The following is a 21,222-nucleotide window of genomic DNA, read 5'->3' as shown; positions in this document are numbered from 1 at the left end:
ACTCCAACTGGATGTCTAACAACATTTTAGGGCTAGAGTCCTATTTGTTTTAGGATGCCAGGCTAGATGTCTGACAACTGAAGGAAGGTCTTCCATATATTTGACATTTACTGAGTGCTACTATGTGCTGGACTCTGAACTGAGCACTTATGTACATTATTTAACTTAACATTCTACAGGTATAATTTACTCCATTCATCTTAAAGCTGGGAATAAGGCAGACTGTGACTTGCTGAATGCTGTAGGTTGTCAGATCAAGTGCAGGATGCCCAGTTAAATGTGAAGTTCAGATAAACAACGAATGACTTTTTTTTTTTAGCATAAATATGTCTCCAAATTTTGCATGAAATATTTATGCTAAATATTATAATTTATCTGAAATTCACATTTAGCTGGGTTTTCTGTATTTTTATTTGCTAAATCTGGCAACCTTTATCCTAGTGACAGAGTTATTAGTAAGTGGCAAAACTGGAACTCAAACATAGGACTATGACTCCAGAACCCATGTTTTTATTCACTACTTTACAGTTTCTTCTTTGTCCTTCCTCAAATGAACTTGCCATGACCCTGTCAAAACACTCTTAAGAAGAGGATATGTATCTCAGGTAGAAGAGGGTATTCTAAGTGAGATTCTCATGAAAGATGGAAAGACTGCAACATATATTTTAAAAGGACCCTCCATTTTCAAACCAATGTGGGCATTAAAAACTAGTATCCAAAAACATTATATAGATGTAACTTAATAGAACAAGCCTTAGCGCTAGACAGCTTGGGAAAAGTTAATGTAACTATGTTCTTAGTGAATCACCACCTTCTTCCATGTGAGTTATGATGAACTTCCAAAATATTCTTCAGCAAATGTTTAACTATTTTCTGACTTGATTCAGACTATTCATGATTTTCAAACTCACTACATTTATAATTACCTCCTGGTTTTGCTTTTAATTCTTATATCCTAATCCTCTGGCACTATAACAAAAACTTGTCTGGATTTGGATAGCTAAGCCATTCTTTTGAAAAAATATACCAATAACCAATAACTTCAAAGAAGGTTCTGAATTATACCTGCCCTAATCAGTTGTTAGACCTTCCTGCTGGTAAACCTTATTGTTAAGAACTGCAAGGCTTGTACCATAATAAAAATGCTTCATAATTTTAGAACATAAGGAAAACAAATTCTAAGCTTCTTTATAAATTGCATGCAGTATTGTTTAAATACCTGAGAAAAATGATCAACTATTTAATGATTATGGACATGATGGTAAAGTTAATGTACACAGTTAAAAAATTGTTTGGTGGGTAACATGCAGATTTCTTTTTACAAAAAGCTTGTAAAAAAATGATCATTAGGAGACTCTGACATTTAGAGAGAACACCAGGCATGGCATTTGTTCTCTGTCATTTCCGTGGATTAGACAAAGCAAGGAAAGACAAACCAAATGGAACTAGATTTTATCCAAAAACAATCAATACAGCCAAATTAAATGATCTAATCTAGTGACTATCAGGTTTTTGGATTTCATAAACAGGAAAATTTTCTAAAGAGGTTTTGGGAACCCACATGGAATTGCCAAGTTTTAAATTTTGCCAAGTGAGGAAATAAATTTTTAAAAACAAACCAAACCACAACACTACTACTGTCATCATTCCATAAAAATAAGTAACAAGGACAATCTCAAATAAAGGAATGTTTCCCAAGAGAGGACCAGTCTTTCATGACCATTTTTACTACAGACAGAAAATTTTGACAGCGACCAGTAGCAGAACATGATCTAGTCCCATAACTGCTAAAATATAGTGTCTTGGGAAAGAGGTAACTTTTAAAAAAGTAGTCTCTGTTTTTTGGCATTTGCTAAACAAGTTAATTAAGATACACAAACCATTTTATTTTTTGAATTTTTTATGCTTTCCCAAATTTTTAAAAATTTTAACTTTGTAATTCCAGTTAGTTAACATACATAATTCCAGTTAGTGTTGCATTAGTTTCAGGTGTAAAATACAGTTTTGAACAATCCATACATCACCCAGTACTCATCACAACAAGTGCACTCCTTAATCCCCAGCACTTATTTAACCCATCCCCTCACCCTCTGGTACTCATCAGTTTGTTGTCTATAATTAACAATCAGTTTCTTAACTCCTCTCTCGCTTTTTCCCTTCGCTCATTTGTTTTGTTTCTTAATTCCACCGTCAGTGAAATCATATGGTATTTGTCTTTCTCTGACTGACTTATTTTGCGTTGCATTATACTCTCTAGCTCCATTTGTGTCATTGCAAAAGGCAAAATTTTGTTTGTGTGTGTGTGTGTGTGTGTGTGCACCACAGCTTCTTTATAAACATTCATTAATAGATGGACACTTGGGCTGCTTCCATATCTTCCCTATTGTAAATAATGTTACAAACATAGGGGTGCATGTATCCCTCTGGTGTTTTTTTTTATTCTTTGGGTAAATACCCAGTAGTAGGATTGCTGGATCAAAGGGTAGATCTATTTTTAACTTTTTGAGAAATGTCCATACTGTCTTTCACAGTGGCTGCACCAAGTTTGCATTCCAACCTACACTGCATGAATGTTCCTTTTTCTCCACATTCTCACCAACACCTGTTGTTTCCTGTGTGGTTGATTTTAGCCATTCTAACAGGTGTCACGTGATATCTCATTGTAGTTTTCATGTGCATTTCCCTGAGGATTAGTGATGTTAAGGATCTTTCCATGTATCTGTTAGCCTGTTCATGTCTTCTGCCCATTTTTAAATAGATTACTTGTTTCTTGGCTGTTGAGTTGTGTAAGTTCTTTATATTTTGGATAGTAACCTTTTATCAGATATGTCATTTGCAAATATCTTCTCCCATTCCATAGGCTGCTTTTTAGTTTTGTTGACCATTTCCTCCCCTGCTCAGAAGCTATTATTTTGATGTAGTTCTAATACTTTATTTTTGCTTTTGTTTCCCTTGCCTCAGGAGACATATCTAGAAAGAAATTGCTATGGCCAGTGTCAAAGAGGTTACTCCCTGTGTTCTCTTCTGGGATGTTTACAGTTTCAGGTCATAGTTAGGTCTTTAATCCATTTTGAATTTATTTTTGTGTATGGTGCAAGAAAGAGGTCCAGTTTCTTTCTTTTGTATGTAGCTGTCCAGTTTTCCCAACACTATTTGTTGAAAAGACTTTTTCCCACTGGCTATTCTTTCCTGTGTTGTCAAAGATTAATTGACCATATAGTTATGTGTTTAGTTCTGGGTTTTCTATTCTGTTCCATTAATCTAGGTGTTGATTTTGGTGTCAGTACCATATACTTGATTATTACAGCTTTGAAATATAACTTGAAGTCCAGAATTGGGATGCTATCAGCTTTGCTTTTCTTTTTCAAGACTGTTTTGGCTATTTGAGGTCCTTGGTGGTTCCACGCAAATTTTATGATTCTTTGTTCTAGTTCTGTGAAAAATACTCTTGGTATTTTCACAGAGATTGCATTAAATCTGTAGACTGCTTTGAGTAGTATAAACATTTTAACAATATTTGTTCTTCCGATCCATGAGCATGGAATATCTTTTCATTTCTTTGCATTGTCTTGAATTTCTTTCAGAGTATAGATCTTTTACCTCCTTGGTTAGGTTTATTCCTAGGTATTTTTGGCACAACTGTAAATGGGATTATTTTCTTCTTTTTGCTTTCTGCTACTTCATTATTAGTGCACAGAAAAGCAACATATTACTGTATGTTGATTTTGTACCCTGTGACTGACTAATTTGTTTATCAAGTCTAGAGTTTTTTTGTGGAGTCTTTTGGGTTTTCTATCTAGAGTACGATGTCATCTGTAAATAGCAAAAGTTTTACTTCTTCCTTACCAATTTGGATGTGTTTTATTTCTTTTTGTTGTCTGATTGCTGTGGCTAGAACTTTCAGTATAATGTTAAATAAAAGTGGTGAGAGTGGACATCCTTGTCTTGTTCCTGACCTTAGGGGAAAATCTCAGTTTTTCCCCATTTAGGATGATGCTGGCTGTGGGGCTTCATATCAGGCCTTTATTACGTTGAGGTATATTCCCTCTATCCCTACTTTGTTGAGGGTTTTTATTATGAATGGATGTTGTATACTTTGTCAAATGCTTTTATGCAGGTATTGAAATAATCATATATGGTTCTTAGCCTTTCTCTTACTGAGGTGATATATCATGTTGATGGATTCGCAAATACTGAACCACCCTTGCAACCCAGGAATAAATCCAACTTGAGCATGGTGAATGATTTTTTTTTTTAAAGATTTTATTTATTTATTTATTTGAGAGACAGATAGCGACAGAGATAGCGAGAGAGAGCACAAGCAGGGAGAAGAGGAAGAAGCAGTGTTCCCGGCTGAGCAGAGAGCCCAATGCAGGACTTGATCCCAGGACGCTGAGATCATGACCTGAGTTGAAGGCAGACGTTTAACTGACTGAGTCACCTAGGCGCCCCACGGGGAATGATTTTTTAAATGTATTGTTGGATTTGGTTTGCTAGTATTCTGTGGATTTCTGCATCTATGTTCATCAGCTATACTGGCCTGTACTTCTCTTTTTTAGTGGTGTCTTTATCTGGTTTTAGTATTGGGGTAATGTTGGCCTCATAGAATTTGGAAGTTTTTCCAACCTTTTATAGTTTTTGAAATAGTTTCAGAAGACTAGGTATTAACTCTTCTTTAAATGTTTGGTAGAATTTGCCTATGAAGCCATCTGGTCCTGGATTTCTGTTTGTTGGGAATTTTTTGAGTACTCAGTTTCTTTACTGGTTATCAGTCTGTTCAAATTTTCTGTTTCCTCTTGCTCAGTTTTGGTAATTTATACGTTTCTAGAAATTTATCCATTTCCTCTAGGCTGTCCAATTTCTTGACATGTAGTTTTTATAATATTCTCTTATAATTATTTGTGTTTCTGTGGTGTTGGTTGTTATTTCTCCTCTCTCATTTGTGATTTTATTTATTTGAGTCCTTTCTCTTTCCTTCTTGATATGTCTGGCTAGCGGTTTATCAATTTTGTTAATTCTTTTCAAAGAACCAGCTCCTGATTTTTTGATCTGTTCTTTGGTTTTTTACTTTCTATTTCATTTATTTCTGCTCTATTCTTTATTATTTCTTTCCTTATGCTAGTTTTAGGTTTTGTTTGTTCTTCTTTTTCTAGCTCCTTCAGGTGTAAGGTCAGGTTGTTTATTTGAAATTTTTCTTGCTTCTCGAGGTGGGCCTGTATTGCTATAAACTTCCCTCTTGAAACAACTTTTACTATATCCCAGAGGTTCTGGACTGTGGTGTTTTCATCTTCAATTTGTTTCCATGTACTTTTTAATTGCTTCTTTTATTTCCTGGTTGACCCGTTCATTGTTTAGTTGAATGTTATTTAACCTCCATGTATTTGTGGTCTTTCTAGATTTTTTTCTCGTGTCTGACTTCTACTATCATAACATTGTAGTCAGAAAACATATGTAGCATGCCTTCCATCTTGAATTTGTTGAGGTTTGTTTTGTGGGCTAATATGTGATCTATTCTAGCAAATGTTCCATGTGCACTTGAAAATAATGTATATTCTGCTGCTTTAGGATGGAATGTTCCGAATATATCTGTTAAATCCATCTGTTCCAGTGTGTCATTTAAAGCCATTGTTTCCCTCTTGATTTTGTTTACATGATCTGTACTTTGATGTAAAGTAGGGTGTTGAAGTCTCCTACTATTATTGATTAGTTCCTTTGTGTGTGTTATTAACAATTTTATGTATTTGGGTGCTCCTGTATTGAGTGTGTAAATATTTACAATTATCATATCTTCTTTTTGGATTGTCCCCTAATGATTATATAGTGTCCTTTTTTGTCTCTTATTCAAGTCTTTGTTTTAAAGTCTATTTTGTCTATTATAAGTATTACTACTCCAGCTTTCTTTTGAAATCTATTTACATGACAGATGTTTCTCCATCCCCTCAATTTCAATCTGCAGGTGTCTTTGAGTCTGAAATGAGTCTCTTGTAAGCAGCATATAGATGGGTATTGTGTTTTTATCCACTGTCTTTGATTGGAGCATTTAGTCCATTTACATTCAAAGTAATTCTTGATAGATATGTATTTGTTGTTTTATTATTTGTTTGGGGTTGTTTTTTAATATTTTTTCTGATCCTTTCTTCTCTTTCTTTCATGGGTTATTTTCTTTAGCGATGTATTTGGATCTCTTTCTCTTTATTCTTTGCATGTTTATTAGTGGGTTTTGATATATGGTTATCATTAGGTTTGTATATAACCTCTTTTGCATATAGCAATCTATATTAAGTTGATGGTTATTTAGGTTTGAACTCATTCTTTACTCCTCCCTGCACTTTAGATTTATGTTTTTATACTTTATGTACTTTTATTTTGTGAGTTCCATGACTGATTTTTTACATAAGTATTTATTTTTACTGCTTTTGTGTTTCCTACCTTTATATTGTCACTTTCTCCTTCTCACTCAGAGTCCCCTTTAATATTTCTTGCAAGGCTGGATGGAACTAGAGTGTATTATGCTAAGCAAAATAAGTCAGTCAAAGAAAGACAAACACCATATGAGTTCACTCATATGTGGAATTTTGGAAACAAAGCAGGTGACCATAAGGGAAGGAAAAATAAAAAAACAAAAACAAAAAACAGAGAAGGAGGCAAACCAGTAAGAGATTCTATAGTTAAGAGAACAAACTGAGGGTTGCTGGAGGGGAAGCTGGTGGGGGGAATGGGCTATATGGGTGATGGGTATAGACAGCATTTGTTGGGATGAGCAGTGGGTGTTATATGTAAGCGATGAATCACTAAATTGTACCCTTGAAACCAATACTACACTATATGTTAACTAACTTGAATTTAAATACAATAAAATATTTCTTGCATGGCTGATTTAGTGGTCACAAGCTCCTTTAATTTTCATCTGTCTGGGAAACTCTCTCTCTCTCCTTCTATTCTGTATGACAGGCTTGCTGGATAGAGTATTCTTGGCTACAGATTTTTCCCTTTAAGCACTTTGAATATATTCTGTCATTTTCTTCTGGCTTTAAAGTTTCTGCTGAAAAATCCCCTGCTAGCCTTATGTGTTTTCCTTTGTGAGTTACTGTCTTCTTTTGTCTTGCTGCTTTTAAAAATTTTTTATCACTGTATTTTGCCAATTTGATTACAGTATGTCTTGGTGAGGATCTGCTTTTGTTGATTTTGATGGGAGTTCTCTGTGCCTCCTGGATCTGGTGTCTGTTTCCTTCCCTAAATGAGGGAAGTTTTCAGCTATTATTTCTTCAAATAAATTTTCTGCCCCTTTTTGCCTCTCTTCTTCTGGGACTCTTAAAATACAAATGTTGCTACAAATGGAGTCACTGAGTTCCCTAAGTCTATTTTCATTTTGCATAATTCTTTTTTTTCCTCTTTTGGTTGGCTTAATTTCCATTACTCTGTCTTCTAAGTCACTATTTCGTTCCTCTGCTTCTTCCATTGTGCTGTTTGTTGCATCAAGTGTGCTTCTCATTTCATTTATTGAGCCTTTTATCTATATTATTCCTTATCTCTGTGTTAAGGGTCTCACGCATGTCTTCCACTCTTTCCTCAAGTCTGGGGAGTATCCTTATGATCATTACTTCAAATTCTCTATCAGGCATGTTACCTATATCTGTTTCACTTAGATACATGGCTATTGCCTTGTCCTGTTCTTTCATTTGGGATAAATTTCTTTATCTTCTGATTTTGTTTAAATCTCTGTGTCTGTGTGTGTTATGAAAGTCAGCTGTATCTCCTTTTCTTGAAGGTAATGGCCTTATGAAAAAGAGGTCCTGTAGTGCCTTGCTGAGTAGTGTCCCCTGTTGCTTAGACCCTGGCGCTTCTGGAAATGTCTCCAATGTTACTTGTGCTCTGCTTTTGTGTCCTGGTGGCTTTATCCTTGAGGCCAGTTGTCTGTGGAGTCTCTTTGACTGTTGTGGGCAGTGTTTGTTCCTTGGCCTGAATGCAGCACATTTTTAACTAGGTGTGTTCTCGTCTGCTTGTGAAATGAGACCTGTCACCACTGCCACTAGAACCAAGGCCCCACAAAACTCCCACATTGGGAGATGTGATGTGAGCAAGGGTTTGGACCTGTCTTCTGGGGGAAGGGGTGATGTGCTGGGATGGAGGCAAGACTGGGAGGGGCTGTTCTACCAGAGCATGGGGGTGGGGCTTGGTGTAAGCAAGTTAGGGAGCGAGTGTTGGTGCTGTGTTGGTTCTCCCAGGTGGCCCTGTGCTTATGCTGAAGGGAGGGAAATAATGCCTACCAGTTCCTTTTTGGGAACTGGATGGGTCTCTGTGAATGCTCTCTCTCTCGGATGAGCTCCAAGAGATAAGCAAATAACCTCCCCACTGTATGCCCCAGGTGCTCTTCAGATTGCTATTTCCCCACTGCATGTCTGCAGGTTGTTTGCTTGCCTTCTCCCCAACAGCAGTCCCAATGTCCTCTGAGATCTCCCAGAGCCACACATGCTGACCTTTAAAACTCTAGGCTTAGATCCCCACTGTTTGCAAGAACTCACAAAATTTGGGACCTCTTACTTTCCAAGCCAATTACTATGGGGATTCATTTTCCTTGTGAGCTCTCCTATGCGCTTGTCTGCCTCTAGCCCTTCTCCGTGATCGCAGCTCCCTCCCTACCACAGCAGCCATACTCCATTTCTCTTCCAAACTGTGTATCCACACTTCTTACCTTCTTTGATGTGGCCTCTTCCCTACCTTTAGTTGTGAAGTTTGTTCTGCCAGTATTCAGATTGATTTCTCGAGTATGTAGGATAATTTGATAGTTATCTAGCTATATTCATGGGATGAGACAAGCCCAGTGTCATCTTACTCTGCCACCAACTCCTCTAGCCTGCTTTTCTACACAAACCATTCTAGTCACTGAAAATTATTCCAGTCTCATATGCACATATATATGCTATTTTCTATTCATTTTTAAAAGCTTAACAAGGCCATACATGTATATAATTTTTATAATAAACAATTACTAAAAGGCATATAATTAATATAACAATCCCTTGATTTACCTCTTGATTCTTGCTGCCCAGAAGTAATCTCTTTCAAATCCTTTTTTTTTTTTTTTTGTATTTTCAGTATGATCGACTGACTTTTACCTATGGGCCTCTGGAAAAAGGGCACTTCTCTTTCTCTCTTTTTTTTTCTCACTCACACATACCAACAGCTGACTCTCACTCTCTCTCCCCTCCTGCACCCCAATCCTTCCACTAAAATTATATCACAATCACAATTTAACGTTACATCAATTTTCAGTGCTTACATTATTATGACTGTGTAGATATAATTCACCCCTGAGCTATGTATGCACTCTGTTTCATTTGCTTTTTGTCTTCTCTGGAGTTATTACCTCATTTTGTTGTTGTTTACTTCATTTTCAAAAGCTTATCTCTAATTCATCTCCACATTTTCCAGAAGAACAGTGACTTTCCTCTCCATATGGTCTAACATTTCACATATTCTCTCAGTGACACTGTTGGAAGCATCCTTGGAATTCTCTATTCTCTCACTCTAATCTAAACTGGTTGGTTTCTATCTCCTGCATAGCTGATGTCCTAGGGCTTCTCTTAATCATCATCCTGAGGCTTTCCTCTGCCTCTCTGCTATTAGATTTCCTGTTTATTGGATACCAAGCCTCCTCTTCTTTATGTAACTAAGAAAAAGTACATGGGTGAGGAGAAAGGAAGAGTCTGCCCATTGTGAAATGTATGTACTTTTCACTTAATTTTGCTATTTTCAATGTGGGAATCTCACTACTGGCCTCAACTGACCTGATTTCTGAAGTCCAAAGTTTTTGGGTTAATCTTCCCAGACAGGAGTTGCAGAAGATGAGGAGCATTTGGCTCTAGAAAGTAGGGAGGGCATTGAGAGTGTCTAGTTACTAATTTAGAACCTTTAAAGGGATCTTCTTGTTTCGACCTACTGTCCTTAGATGTAATCAGTGCTTCCAATTCCTAGACCTCTCTTGTGTTCTATGGGGAAAATCAGTTATCTTTCCTTGGCTTCCAGGTCTGCAGACACTTGGGTTTTGGCTTTCTCTGGATTGGTAAATAGTTAACAAGTCTGGTAAGCTTTCCATCTTCCAAATTTTTTTGACATCTTGAGGGCATCAGGTCTCAATCTGTGTACTTCAAAATCTAGGAGTTGTACTGTCATTTCAGTGAGGTTTACATAGGCATGGAGAGAAAAGCATATTGTTATCTTTAATTTTAAGAGTTATGCTTTTGCAGTGTATAAATACCACTTAATCACAATCTTAAGAGGTCACAGCAGGGGGTTAATGAAACATACAAAATTCCCCTCAAAATACTGCCCAATCATAATTAAAGTATTCTGGAGAGCCTTTCCATTTTACCTATTCTTTAAAAAGTGCTCTGGGGAGAACTGTCATAAATCAGTGCACTGCTGGTACCTTAGCAGTCCTTCTAAGTGACAGTAAAGAGCTTTTTCTCTCAAAGCACTCTCCTTTATCTGTCTGCCTATACAGTCTACTCAACGAACTAGACCCCAACCCTTCTAGTTTACTTACACTGGGAAATCTTAGAAGAAAACTTTAATAAAAAAGCTCAATAGGCATGAATTCCCTTGTCATGAACTGCTAGGAGCTCCAGGGTCTAGAGAAGGTCCTACAGCTTGCTATAAATACCTTGGCATGATCCAGTAGATTTCTCAGTTACAAGGTTGAAGCTGAACCCCCTAAATTGCACCTGGCTGCAAGGGGATTATTATGTCTGGAACAGCTATATAATCTTTTTAAAAAATATTTTATTTATTTATTTGACAGAGAGAGAGAGAACTAATAGGGGGCGCAGCAGGCAGAGGCAGAGGGAGAGGGAGAAGCAGGCTCCTGATGAGCAAGGAGCCCAATGCGGGGCTCGATCCCAGCACCCTGGGATCATGACCTGGGCTAAAGGCAGATGCCTAACCAACTGAGCCACCCAGGTGCTGCATGGAACAGCTATATAATCCTCTTTGATTTGCCAGAATCAAACACAAACTTGGCTTACCAGATATGAATCTGGTAATAATGAGTAAGTATACTAGTGTCTCCCGTGCCTTGGGTATCATCCTGCCTTCTAACACTTAACTGCAGGCTACAACCAGTGTTATGTTATGAGATGAGTCAGGCTATAAAAATTGAGTCTCAGCCAGTACTTTCTTAAAAATTTTGACATGAAACACTACAAGTAATCTACCTAGAAAAACAAATTCCACAAAGATCAAATGATCTATATGCACAAATAAACCAAATGTTGTACCATTGAATGTGAAAGACTGGCTTTTAAAAAGCAATGAAAAGTGATCTGCTTGAAGGTTAAGGTAATGCTCCAAAATCTTAATTAAAATCAAAGATAAAAGAGCAACTCTCATGATAAATGACTGAGGAAGAGCCATCTTGCCCAGCCCCTCATGGTTTCTGCATTACCATGGATGAGTAAATAAAAACATTTTTCCAAAAATCTATTAGTCCCTAAACTGAATGCAGTCATGAATTATAAACCAGGCAACCAGGCATGATCTAACAACAGGATACAATAAAGGAAAGTCATCATCCTAGAAAAACAGGACATCTGGTCACCATGCATATTTCCACACAAGAGCTCCCAGATGGTTAAGTTCAGGTTATCATGATGGTACTAACCTCCCTCGAGCTTCAACAAAGACTCCTAAAAATGAGAGGATTCTTTTTTCCTCCCTGAACTCTCATCTTAATATTTCATAGATTTTTTTTTCCTTTTCTTTGATTCTGACAAGGGTATTATACTAGCTTGCCAAAAATGATGGCATGGGCCAGCAATTTCTTTATAATGTTCAAATATTACATGGAAGCTCTGAACCACCTGCTATGGGTGCTATATACATATATGCTATATACATCATTGGAAGAATGTTTTCAAAGAGAAAGGCATAAGGAAGCAGATCAAGAATACAGTATGACACTGGGAGTTATTTTAGAGACACTCAAGCCAAGCACAACTCTACTGGCACTTTAATCAAGTGAAAATAGGTAAATGATGAAGACCTGCTTTTAATTATATTCAAGGGTCAACAAGGGTCATTTCATCAGGAGCACAGTTTGCTCAACATCTCAAAATCTGTATAATCTAAGGGAAAAAAAAGTATTAATTTACATGAAAGTACTGGCAGGATCTGAGAAATTCAGAAACAAGCTGGTGGTGGTTCTGGGGGTGGTTAGGTCTTGAAGGAGAATAAAAAAAAAAAACCCAAGCCCAACAATAAAAACCATTATCACTTTGCTAACTTTATAATTTAAAAATAAATCCAAAGGTAGTACAAGCTTCTATTTTGGAGCAAGACTGACTAAAGTCTTAAGTGAGTTAAACAGCTATTGATAATAAGGTAGTCTGCAGAAATCCTTTCCAGAAGGAGCCAGGTTTCTTCTTAAGACCTCCTTTGGGTAAAGATCACATTAAAACATCAAATTTGTTAGTCTGGCAGAATCACACCTGAGGGAAAAGTATAACTTTTTGGAACACAAGAAGTGACTCCAGTGGGAAGACAGCAGAGCCAATGTAAGAAAAATAGGGTTCTGGAGATAAAATTATTTTTATCTTTACACTATCAGATTTGCTTTGTGAAAGACACTTCCTCCCTAATTCTCTCATGTGCCAGGGTTATAAGATGTCCAGAGAGATGTTCTTGAATTCCGACCCCAATTGTTTAAATCTACTGTCCTGCAAGGATCCAAGTGAGGATGAATTTACAAGATTAAAAGATGTTCTGCTTCAATTTAAGAATAAATATATATATATATATAAACAGACATTTGCAGGAATTTTTCCAAATTATGACTAAGGATTTTTCCCATAATATATGAGACACACATTTTTGAGTACACATATATAAAGGATCCATTTGACCAGAATCTCCTTTCCAGGCTCTAGCCTTAATCTAAAGCACAAAAGGGATCTGGTAAAGAATAAGAAAAACCCTCAAACCTCTCCTGAAAAACTTTAGGTTGCAGTGGGCATTGTAATGACATCTTTAAGGTTCCTGTGTGTATGGATTTGATTCACAGAAGGGGAAATGAGTAACATTTACCTAACAATGCTAAAGACATAACAAGTAAGCTTATGCAGGATGGGGAGAATAGAGTTGATGGGGCCTTTCACCACAATGGCAACATGTTTTACAAAGCAATGAATTAGGCATTTCATTTCCCTTTAACATGTTTATGTTAACATCTCCTAGCACAGGAAGTTTTATTCAAAATACATATAAAACTCACCTTCCCTGAATCTAGCTGTCTTTCGATTCCTTTTAGAGAGGAAATAACCCCCACCAACCCCCGCAAGATTTCTAAATTTAACATTGCTCAGAACAAAGCTATCATTCTATCAACCCCTGCATTTTATGGATGAGTCCCAGGGAGGAGAAGAGACTGTCTAGGCACATATTGCTAATTATAGGGAGCAAAGCCCAGGCTAGGCTATCAGGATGCAATACCCTGGCACAGAGAGCAAACGGCCAACTTTTTCCAATTTGCACGACCCAAAGTACAAGTTTTACTCTGAAATTTCAGTGTTGGAGAAATTGACTTCTTTGCCATATTATTAAATAATAGCTTTAAACAATTTGTTTGAACCCATACAATAATCAACTAGAGAACTGTTGGTTTATCCTAGCCTCATACTAGTCCTCAAAAAAAAGGCCTCAAGAGTTCAACCATGCTTGTTATATTCACCCACAACAACATGAAACAAAAGCATCAGCTGAGATCTTCCTGATCTATAATATATAATGCAGTCTGACAAGAGATGAAGAAGGAAATAAATGACATTATCAACATGAACTTTTACAGATTTATGTTTTAAACCTATAATTGACTTACTCAAGTTAAAAACTAAGGAATACCTAAATAATTTATATTTGAGATTTAACTAAATCCACGGGAGACATGTGGAAATTCCAGGCAGAACTGAGGCTTAATCAACATTTCTTATACTACACACACCAAATTCTGGAGTATTTGCCTTTGAAGAAATTGACTCCAAAATATTACTTCTGTCAAAGGCAGAGCAACCAGCTGGGCCTGACAGCAGGAAAGTCTGCACTGCCCCCTCATGGCCAGGAGCCTCACTGGTAACTCTTCCAATAACAGACCCTTAACTGATAAATAGCTTAAGTCAAAGTAAGAATTAATACATTTGAACAGTGAATGTGTTCTCCACAAAATGCACATTCTTCTAAAACATACTGACATGTGTCCTACTCATTTTATCTGCTTCAGAATTTGATATTAACAATGTTATCTAGAAAAGGACAAAGCCACATTCCATTCAGAGGTCTAAAGAATGTAATTTAAAATACCTTAAAGGAGAAAAAAAAAAAAAAGACCATACAGAAAATCAAGTTTTAAAGAAAATAACATATAGACTGCACTTTGGTAGTTCAAATAACATTCTTCAAACTACGTCAAAATGAACCACAAAGGATTAGAAAATTCAATTTTCTTAATTTAAAATGATTAGATCAAGGGAAGCTTTTAAGGTATTTTGGTAAAATCAAAGGCAATAGTACCTAATCCTTTCAGAAGTCCTTTAATAACCGCTTCAAATGAAGAACAAATATGTATAAACCAGATAAAAAGTGAGAACAGATGAATCAAATTTAAATTAAACCATTATGTTTTCAATAAACAACAAAACAGAAGTTAGAAACGTGAAAAATGAAAGCTTTCAAGGAATATAAAACATGTTATAACTCCAACTCTCTGACAAAGGACAATTAATACACCTATTCTAGGAAGAACCAGAGTTCCAGAGAGACAAAATTAAATCCCAGGAGCGTATATAACAAGCACCTGACCTTTTTGGAGATTAGGGGAAGAATTTTTTCTAATCATTGGATTAGGTATCTTTCATTTTGGATAAAGAGTCAGATAATTAAAAAGTGTTATTTACATGATTAGTGGGAAGAAACATTAAGTGCTAAAAAAGGACTACTGGTGAATAAGAATTCTGATTATTAACGCCTGGAGTAAAATGTATACACTATGGATAGAAATGTGTTGATAAGTATTTATGCATCTACAATATAATTCAGTCCCCTATATTTAGGGTACAAGTCTACAGTGTTATTCAGTTAACTTCATTTAGGGAACAAAAATGGCTAGTGAAAGATTAAGTTCAATCTATTTAATTTACTGTTCTAATGATTTTCTATGAGCTCCTTCTGGTGTTCAATTTTAAAAGACAACATAATCCTACAAAAGTACCTCTTGTGAGATATTGGGGACTTGGACACATTCTTAAATATACGCTCCAGAACTGAAAGACCAAATATGCTTAAAAAATATAATTAAAAAAATTTGAATATAATTTCCAAAGTACCATATGACAGCCTATTGATTACAATTCTACCAGGGGTCTTTTATATTGTTCACTCCTTGTAATGTTTGTGATATTAAAAAAAAAATGCTTGGCTTTCTCTTGCATAGATGCAATATCGAATAAGAAAACCTGTACTGTGTAACAAACAGAAGATAGTAGAAAGTCTTTTCATTTCACATCTATGCTAGATTCCAACATTAATTACAGTATACAACCATAATTCTAGTTGTATTCATCAGGATTGCTGGTAGATGATGATGATCTTTTTATTTCCCAAAGCCTTTGACAGCATAGTGTAGGTAAAATCCATGTTAAAACAAAATCTAAAGATGCTTCCTTTGCACTCCTCATAGGAGCCAATTTTAGAGCCATGTTGAGAATCACATACATCTTACATACATTTAGCTATTTAACAATATAATAAGCCATCCAGGTCTATCACAGCAGGAGACAGTAGTCGGCACACCACAGGAGGTCTCACCAAGCAGGTCACAGTGACAGGACTGTGAAGATGACATGTGAACAGGACATGTGAAGACACATGTTTCTCCCCAAAGCTACAGCTTTTAAAAAAATACTGAAGGGGAAAGAGCTACATCTGACGACATTCTAGCTAGAAAATTTGCTAATGATTGAAGAGGTTAGATTCCACTGTGTCATAATCTAAGGGGGTGGACAGAAAGCCAGCATGTTTCTTAAAGTCACATTAAGGTATTTTGCCCCCTTTATCCCCACCCCTGCCATACTTTTAAGGGAACCTGCTAATGCCAAAGTCTTTCAACAATGTAAATGCCACAGAAGGGGACTGGGAAGGTGAAAGGTGGGAGGGTGAAAGCCTAATGTCACTCTCAATGGGTCTGGACATGCAACTTGTGAGAAGACAGACAGGACACTGAGATCTACCTCCTTGAGCTTTTTCTGTGCATCATCAAACCTCTGAAATCTCCATCATAATCATCTACATCTCCAGCCTTAGAGTTCTGGGATCCTATGATTCTATTATTCCATTTTTAAACCTGTGGAGTGGGAGTGTTTCTGAGTACCCTGCTCACACAGATGGTGGTGGGAAGAATCTCAAGAATATGTTGCATGTAGTAAATGCCCATTTCACTACGTAATCACTCCCTTCACATTTCATATGAACAGAGAGAATATTATCCTACAGATGTCGCAAAAAGACAAGCGATTAATGGCAGCACTGCCAGCACATATGTGTAAGAAACATGAAAGAAGAAAATCTTCCCAATTACATATATGCGAGGCTACTGACTTTGTACAAGGCAAGAATGTAGTTTAATAAGACCAGGTCACTGTTGTACATCAGCTCCATATATTGTGGGCAGCACAGGGAAGGGAAGGCAGGAGGACTAACTGAATGATAAAATCATACACAATGTCTCTGTATTCCTGATGTTCTAAAAATACACTGCACTGACAAATTATTTGTCAAGGCAACCTTTCTGAGACTAAAAACAAGAGCAATGTGCCAACCAACACTTTCCCACAATCATCTCATTCTGAGCATTGCCTCACCCTTCTCTTCCACAAACGGGCTCTTTATAAAACTGACCGATGCCACAGCAATCTTTATGTCTGGAGTTCAGATACCATCCCTTTCATCTGATCTCACCTGATTATCTTAGAGCCATTTTATATATCTTACTTTCTCATTCTGTCACTGCACATTAGACATTTGCAAAGACTGTATCAAATTTTCAGTACGGGTTAACATGGTATTTCTTTACCTTGGTATCCTTAGCGGAAAACTCTGAGGAGTTAGAAATTTTCATAGACTTTGACCGGTGGGACTGCCGCCGGATAGAATCCTCCCGGGAGTATTTCACGGAACCTGAGGTCCTCACCCGCACCTTGCTGGTACTCTGAACACTATTCACTCCAATCATTTTTCAGGTTGACTGGGGAAGAGGTTTGGAGAAATAAAAAGGCACTTTCCAACCGCTGAAAGGTTCTAATGCTGAAGGAACTCTGTCGGGTTGTGCCTGAGCAGCTCAGAGAGCAGAGATCTGCGTTAGCTTAAGAAACACCAGGCTGCCTCCCCCAGCATCTTCAACTACCCTGTTTGCAGCGAGTCTGATTGTTCCAGGCACGGCTCACGTCACTGGCTGCGAAAGAGGAAAAAAATGCAATCCCACCCCTGCTACTCGTCTCTCTTTTACTTACTTACTTACACACACACACACACACACACACACACACACACACACACACCCTCCACATTCACACACTGAAGCAAATGGCAATTGGCCAGGCAAGCTATTCATTAACATTTCAAATAGCAACACCATTTCTCCTGTGATATTGTGCAGCAAGCTCACTAATGTCAACAACAAAATAGAGATACCACAAATAAAAGTCTCAAGTAATCTGTGAGGCACCATGTGGGGTGGGAACAGAGATACAGCTCCAAAGGGGGGCGGGGAAGAAGGATGGAAATCAAAAGGTTCATCAATTACAGGCTAGTAAAAAGATGGTAGCCACAAAGGCATCTCCAACAATCATTTATTTTCCTCTCTTTCTTGTCCCAGGCCACACATTGTTTAACAGTAACTTAAATTGTACTGCCTTCTGATGAATTAAATGTTTATTATGACCTTAGGGTAATTAGCCAGATATTTAGACAGGAATTGTGTCAGGTTGTATGAAAAATCCAGAATAAAAAAGAGGTTATGCTACCTTCCTATCATACTAAAAAGTTAAAAAAAAAAATTGGTCAGTTAGCACAGGTTAATTTTAAATATGGCTTAGAGTAAGACCGATAAAACCAATTTCAATCAATAAAAAGCAATAAGCTTTTCCAAGAGCTGTAAATGCTCTGTCAGTGAACAAGAACACATGCAACCTTTCGAGTAAGTATTACAAATTGGAGATTATTAGAAGACCAGGTAATTTTAGTTCCTGACACACAGAGTCAGTTTTGAGTATAACACTCAGGATTGCAATGCCTCACTTCTCTGGCATCTCAGGGGTGGAGAGAGGGTCAGCCAGATAACCTCCAGATAAAAGAAGTTTTATTGTTAATATAAATAACAAAATTTTAAAATAGTTTGTAAAACGCCAATCTAGGAAGAGAGTGGTGCCTCAACTGATCTAATCCTCAAGTCGGAACTTTTTCTTGATGACTCAGGATCACAAATTTTATACAGTATATGGCAAAGCACCGATGTGCTTGAGAACTACTTAAGATGGTGTTCAGGCTGTTTTGTTCACTGTTAATCAGCCCAGAAAAAGTGGTATTTGGACTTGGGGTTTTGTTTCACCTTCAGGTCAGGGGCTTCCTCCCACCCTCCTCTAGACTTCTTTACTTTCCATCTCCTATCTCTGAAGCACTTGATACTTCAACTCTGTCATAAACGAAAAGAGAAATTAATTTTTGATAGAATTTTGTCTAAAATAATAATAGGTGATAGCTTTTTAGAAGATCTTGGGGGTTTCCTCTAAGAATTAATTGATTTTAGAGTCTATAACATCGTTTTGGCTACTTTGTGGTAAATTTTCCTCTCTTCCCAGGTAGTTTGAAGCTATTGCATAACTGTTCTATAAAGTAAATTAAAGAAAAAAAAAAAGGAGTGACCTAACATATTACAAAGCATGTTCCAAAAGCATAAAAAGAAGTGCTCTAATATCATGATAAAGCTGACCATTAATTCTGCAAAATTCCAATTTAAGTACACTTAAATCATCATATATGATGATTATATAGGGAAGTATCTTCATTTAACACAAATAAGCCTGAGGTAGAACCCATGAAGGAACTACTAGCAGAGGCAAGATAAAAATTCAAAAAGTACTGTGTAAAAGACAGAGCCCCTGCCTCAGCACAGTTATAAATACAGAGCACTGGTTTAAAAGAAACATGTCTTTTGGATATTTGCTGGTCACCGTAATAAGGAGTCAGAATGGGTCTCCTGATGAGCTGAATTTCCTTTTCTCCACCAAAAAGGTTACATAAAAAGAATGAAAACCATGTGCTAGTATGTACAGAAATGGATTCTGATCTACAACTTGGTTTCTGTTCAGCAGAAATATTCTATCTTTACCCACAGACTGCCCAAATGACAGTACTACTCCTGTAATGTCATTATTAATAACAATTTTCATCTATTTAACACCTTCTACTACTACTTTATAGAAGTAACATTTGTTATCTCATTTTGATTATCAACTTGACAATTTTGTGAAGTGGGCTAAAGTGACATTACAATCCCTACCACTTTATAGATGAGCGAGGTCAGTTCAGGAAGCTAGCACAGAGCCAGCCTTCCAACCCTCACTTTAAACCGTACCACCAACCACACTGTCTTCCACAAACTATGGCTGTTTACATCGGCCCTTTCCTCTTTAAACCTAGAATAAATCTTTCTGCAAGTTGGGGAGAGAAAAGTCTCCCCCTGTGCCTTCCCTCCACACTTCCGCCTGCACAGAGTGAAGAGAACCGCTGCAATGGCTCCAGTCTCTAAGAGTCAGCAATGGGTGAGCCTGTCTGAGCCCGTCTAAGCCTAACTGAGCATGCTGGCCAAGAGGTATGTGGACACACTGGCAGGGCCCCTAGCACTCAGGGTCAGTGGTGTGGCCGCGTCCCATTGACCTATACTTAACTCCCACCCCTTCCCAGTACCACTCTTTCCTTCAGTCAGACCTGTCTCTCCACCCCAGTGCAGAGTATACACTGCACTGCAGCTTTCACTCAACCCACACACAAAACACAAGCTCAGCTCCTTACTGTAGCTCTCCTGAATTACTTCCTATTTGCTGTCCTCCCTCCTGGAACTCTGTCGCTCTAACCTGATCCTCCACACAGCCAGCTTCTCATCATTCAGGGTTCAGTTCAGCTGCTACTTGTTCCAAGAGACTTTCTCCGTCACGCTTCCTAAAAGAGCCCCTACCCTCCACCCCAGTCATTCTCCATCATAACTGCTATCTCCTGGTCTTTACGGTGATCAGGGCTGTCTGAAGTCATCTGCCATTCAGAGCCTATGACAGTACTTGGTAGAGAGCAGGAGCTCAATGACTACTTGTTGAATAATTAAACTCCTTAAATACACAGTAAGCTTCCCTTCTCTACTGCATTTCATGTTGTTAAACTTTCTAAGAAAATTCAGCATAATTTTTTTCTGAAAAATGAACACAGTTAATACACAATTTCTTTCCTAATGGTCCAAAAGAGTATGCAGTTTTAAGGGAGGGAATTTAAGTTCCCTCCCACACCAGTTTCCCAGTCCTCTGCCAAGAAAAAAGCACGATTGCCATTTTCCCATGCATCCTTCCAGAGATAATCCATCCATCTACACTATATGTGTGAGTGTGTATATGTTGTGTCCTTTTCCTTCTTAGGGGCTATAATGAAAGCATGATATATATTCTTTTTGTTTCTTGCCTTTTTCCCTTTTCAAGATCTTTCTACATCAGCACAAAGCTACCTCACTCTTGTTAATAGCTACATAGTATTCCAGTGTGGTGAGGTATCATATGTTCTCAGGGTCTTAGTACTGGACATTTTGTTTACAGTCTTTGCTACCATAAATAAGGATGCAGTGAATATGCCTGTAATATGCCACATCTTAAACAGTATTTAAACAATATGGCTTTCCAACTGTTTTCTGAACAAGTCTTATTTTCCTTTTCTTGCATTTATTTCATATCTCCCACAGTCATCATGTTAGGTATTTATGGGGGTCGCAACTAGATTCAATATGAATCACTTCAAAGACTTATCAGAACACCCTGTGCTGCCCCATCCTGCTCTGAGTGGGCTTGACTGTCCTTAGACTTCAGCCAGCCTGTGCACAGACAGCCTGCTTGCTATAAAATAAAGGCAGGCCTCCTGGAGAGC

General features: G+C 37.4%; 1 protein-coding gene across 16 annotated transcripts in view; it reads right to left on the bottom strand.

Moving 5' to 3' along the window:
* PSD3 (pleckstrin and Sec7 domain containing 3) overlaps positions 1-21,222 on the bottom strand; it is a 706,817-nt gene that overhangs the window by 210,937 nt on the left and 474,658 nt on the right. The window contains exon 1 of one of the 16 annotated variants that reach the window (XM_073902626.1): positions 17,117-17,466. The exons of 14 other annotated variants lie outside the window; for them this stretch is intronic. In XM_073902626.1, coding sequence (XP_073758727.1) covers positions 17,117-17,275 — 159 coding nt within the window. In that variant the 5' untranslated portion in view covers positions 17,276-17,466. Of the gene's footprint in view, positions 1-17,116; positions 17,467-21,222 lie in introns of those variants that run through there. One more of the 16 variants, XM_073902630.1, reaches the window with a different exon arrangement.

The sequence above is a fragment of the Callorhinus ursinus genome, unplaced genomic scaffold, assembly GCF_003265705.2.
Source record: "Callorhinus ursinus isolate GAN/ISIS: 27379988/994484 unplaced genomic scaffold, GSC_fseal_2.0 scaffold17, whole genome shotgun sequence".
NCBI classification, from domain to species: Eukaryota; Metazoa; Chordata; class Mammalia; order Carnivora; family Otariidae; genus Callorhinus; species Callorhinus ursinus.
The sequence above is the reverse complement of the archived record's forward strand: the minus strand, read 5'-3'. Positions and strand labels throughout refer to the sequence as shown.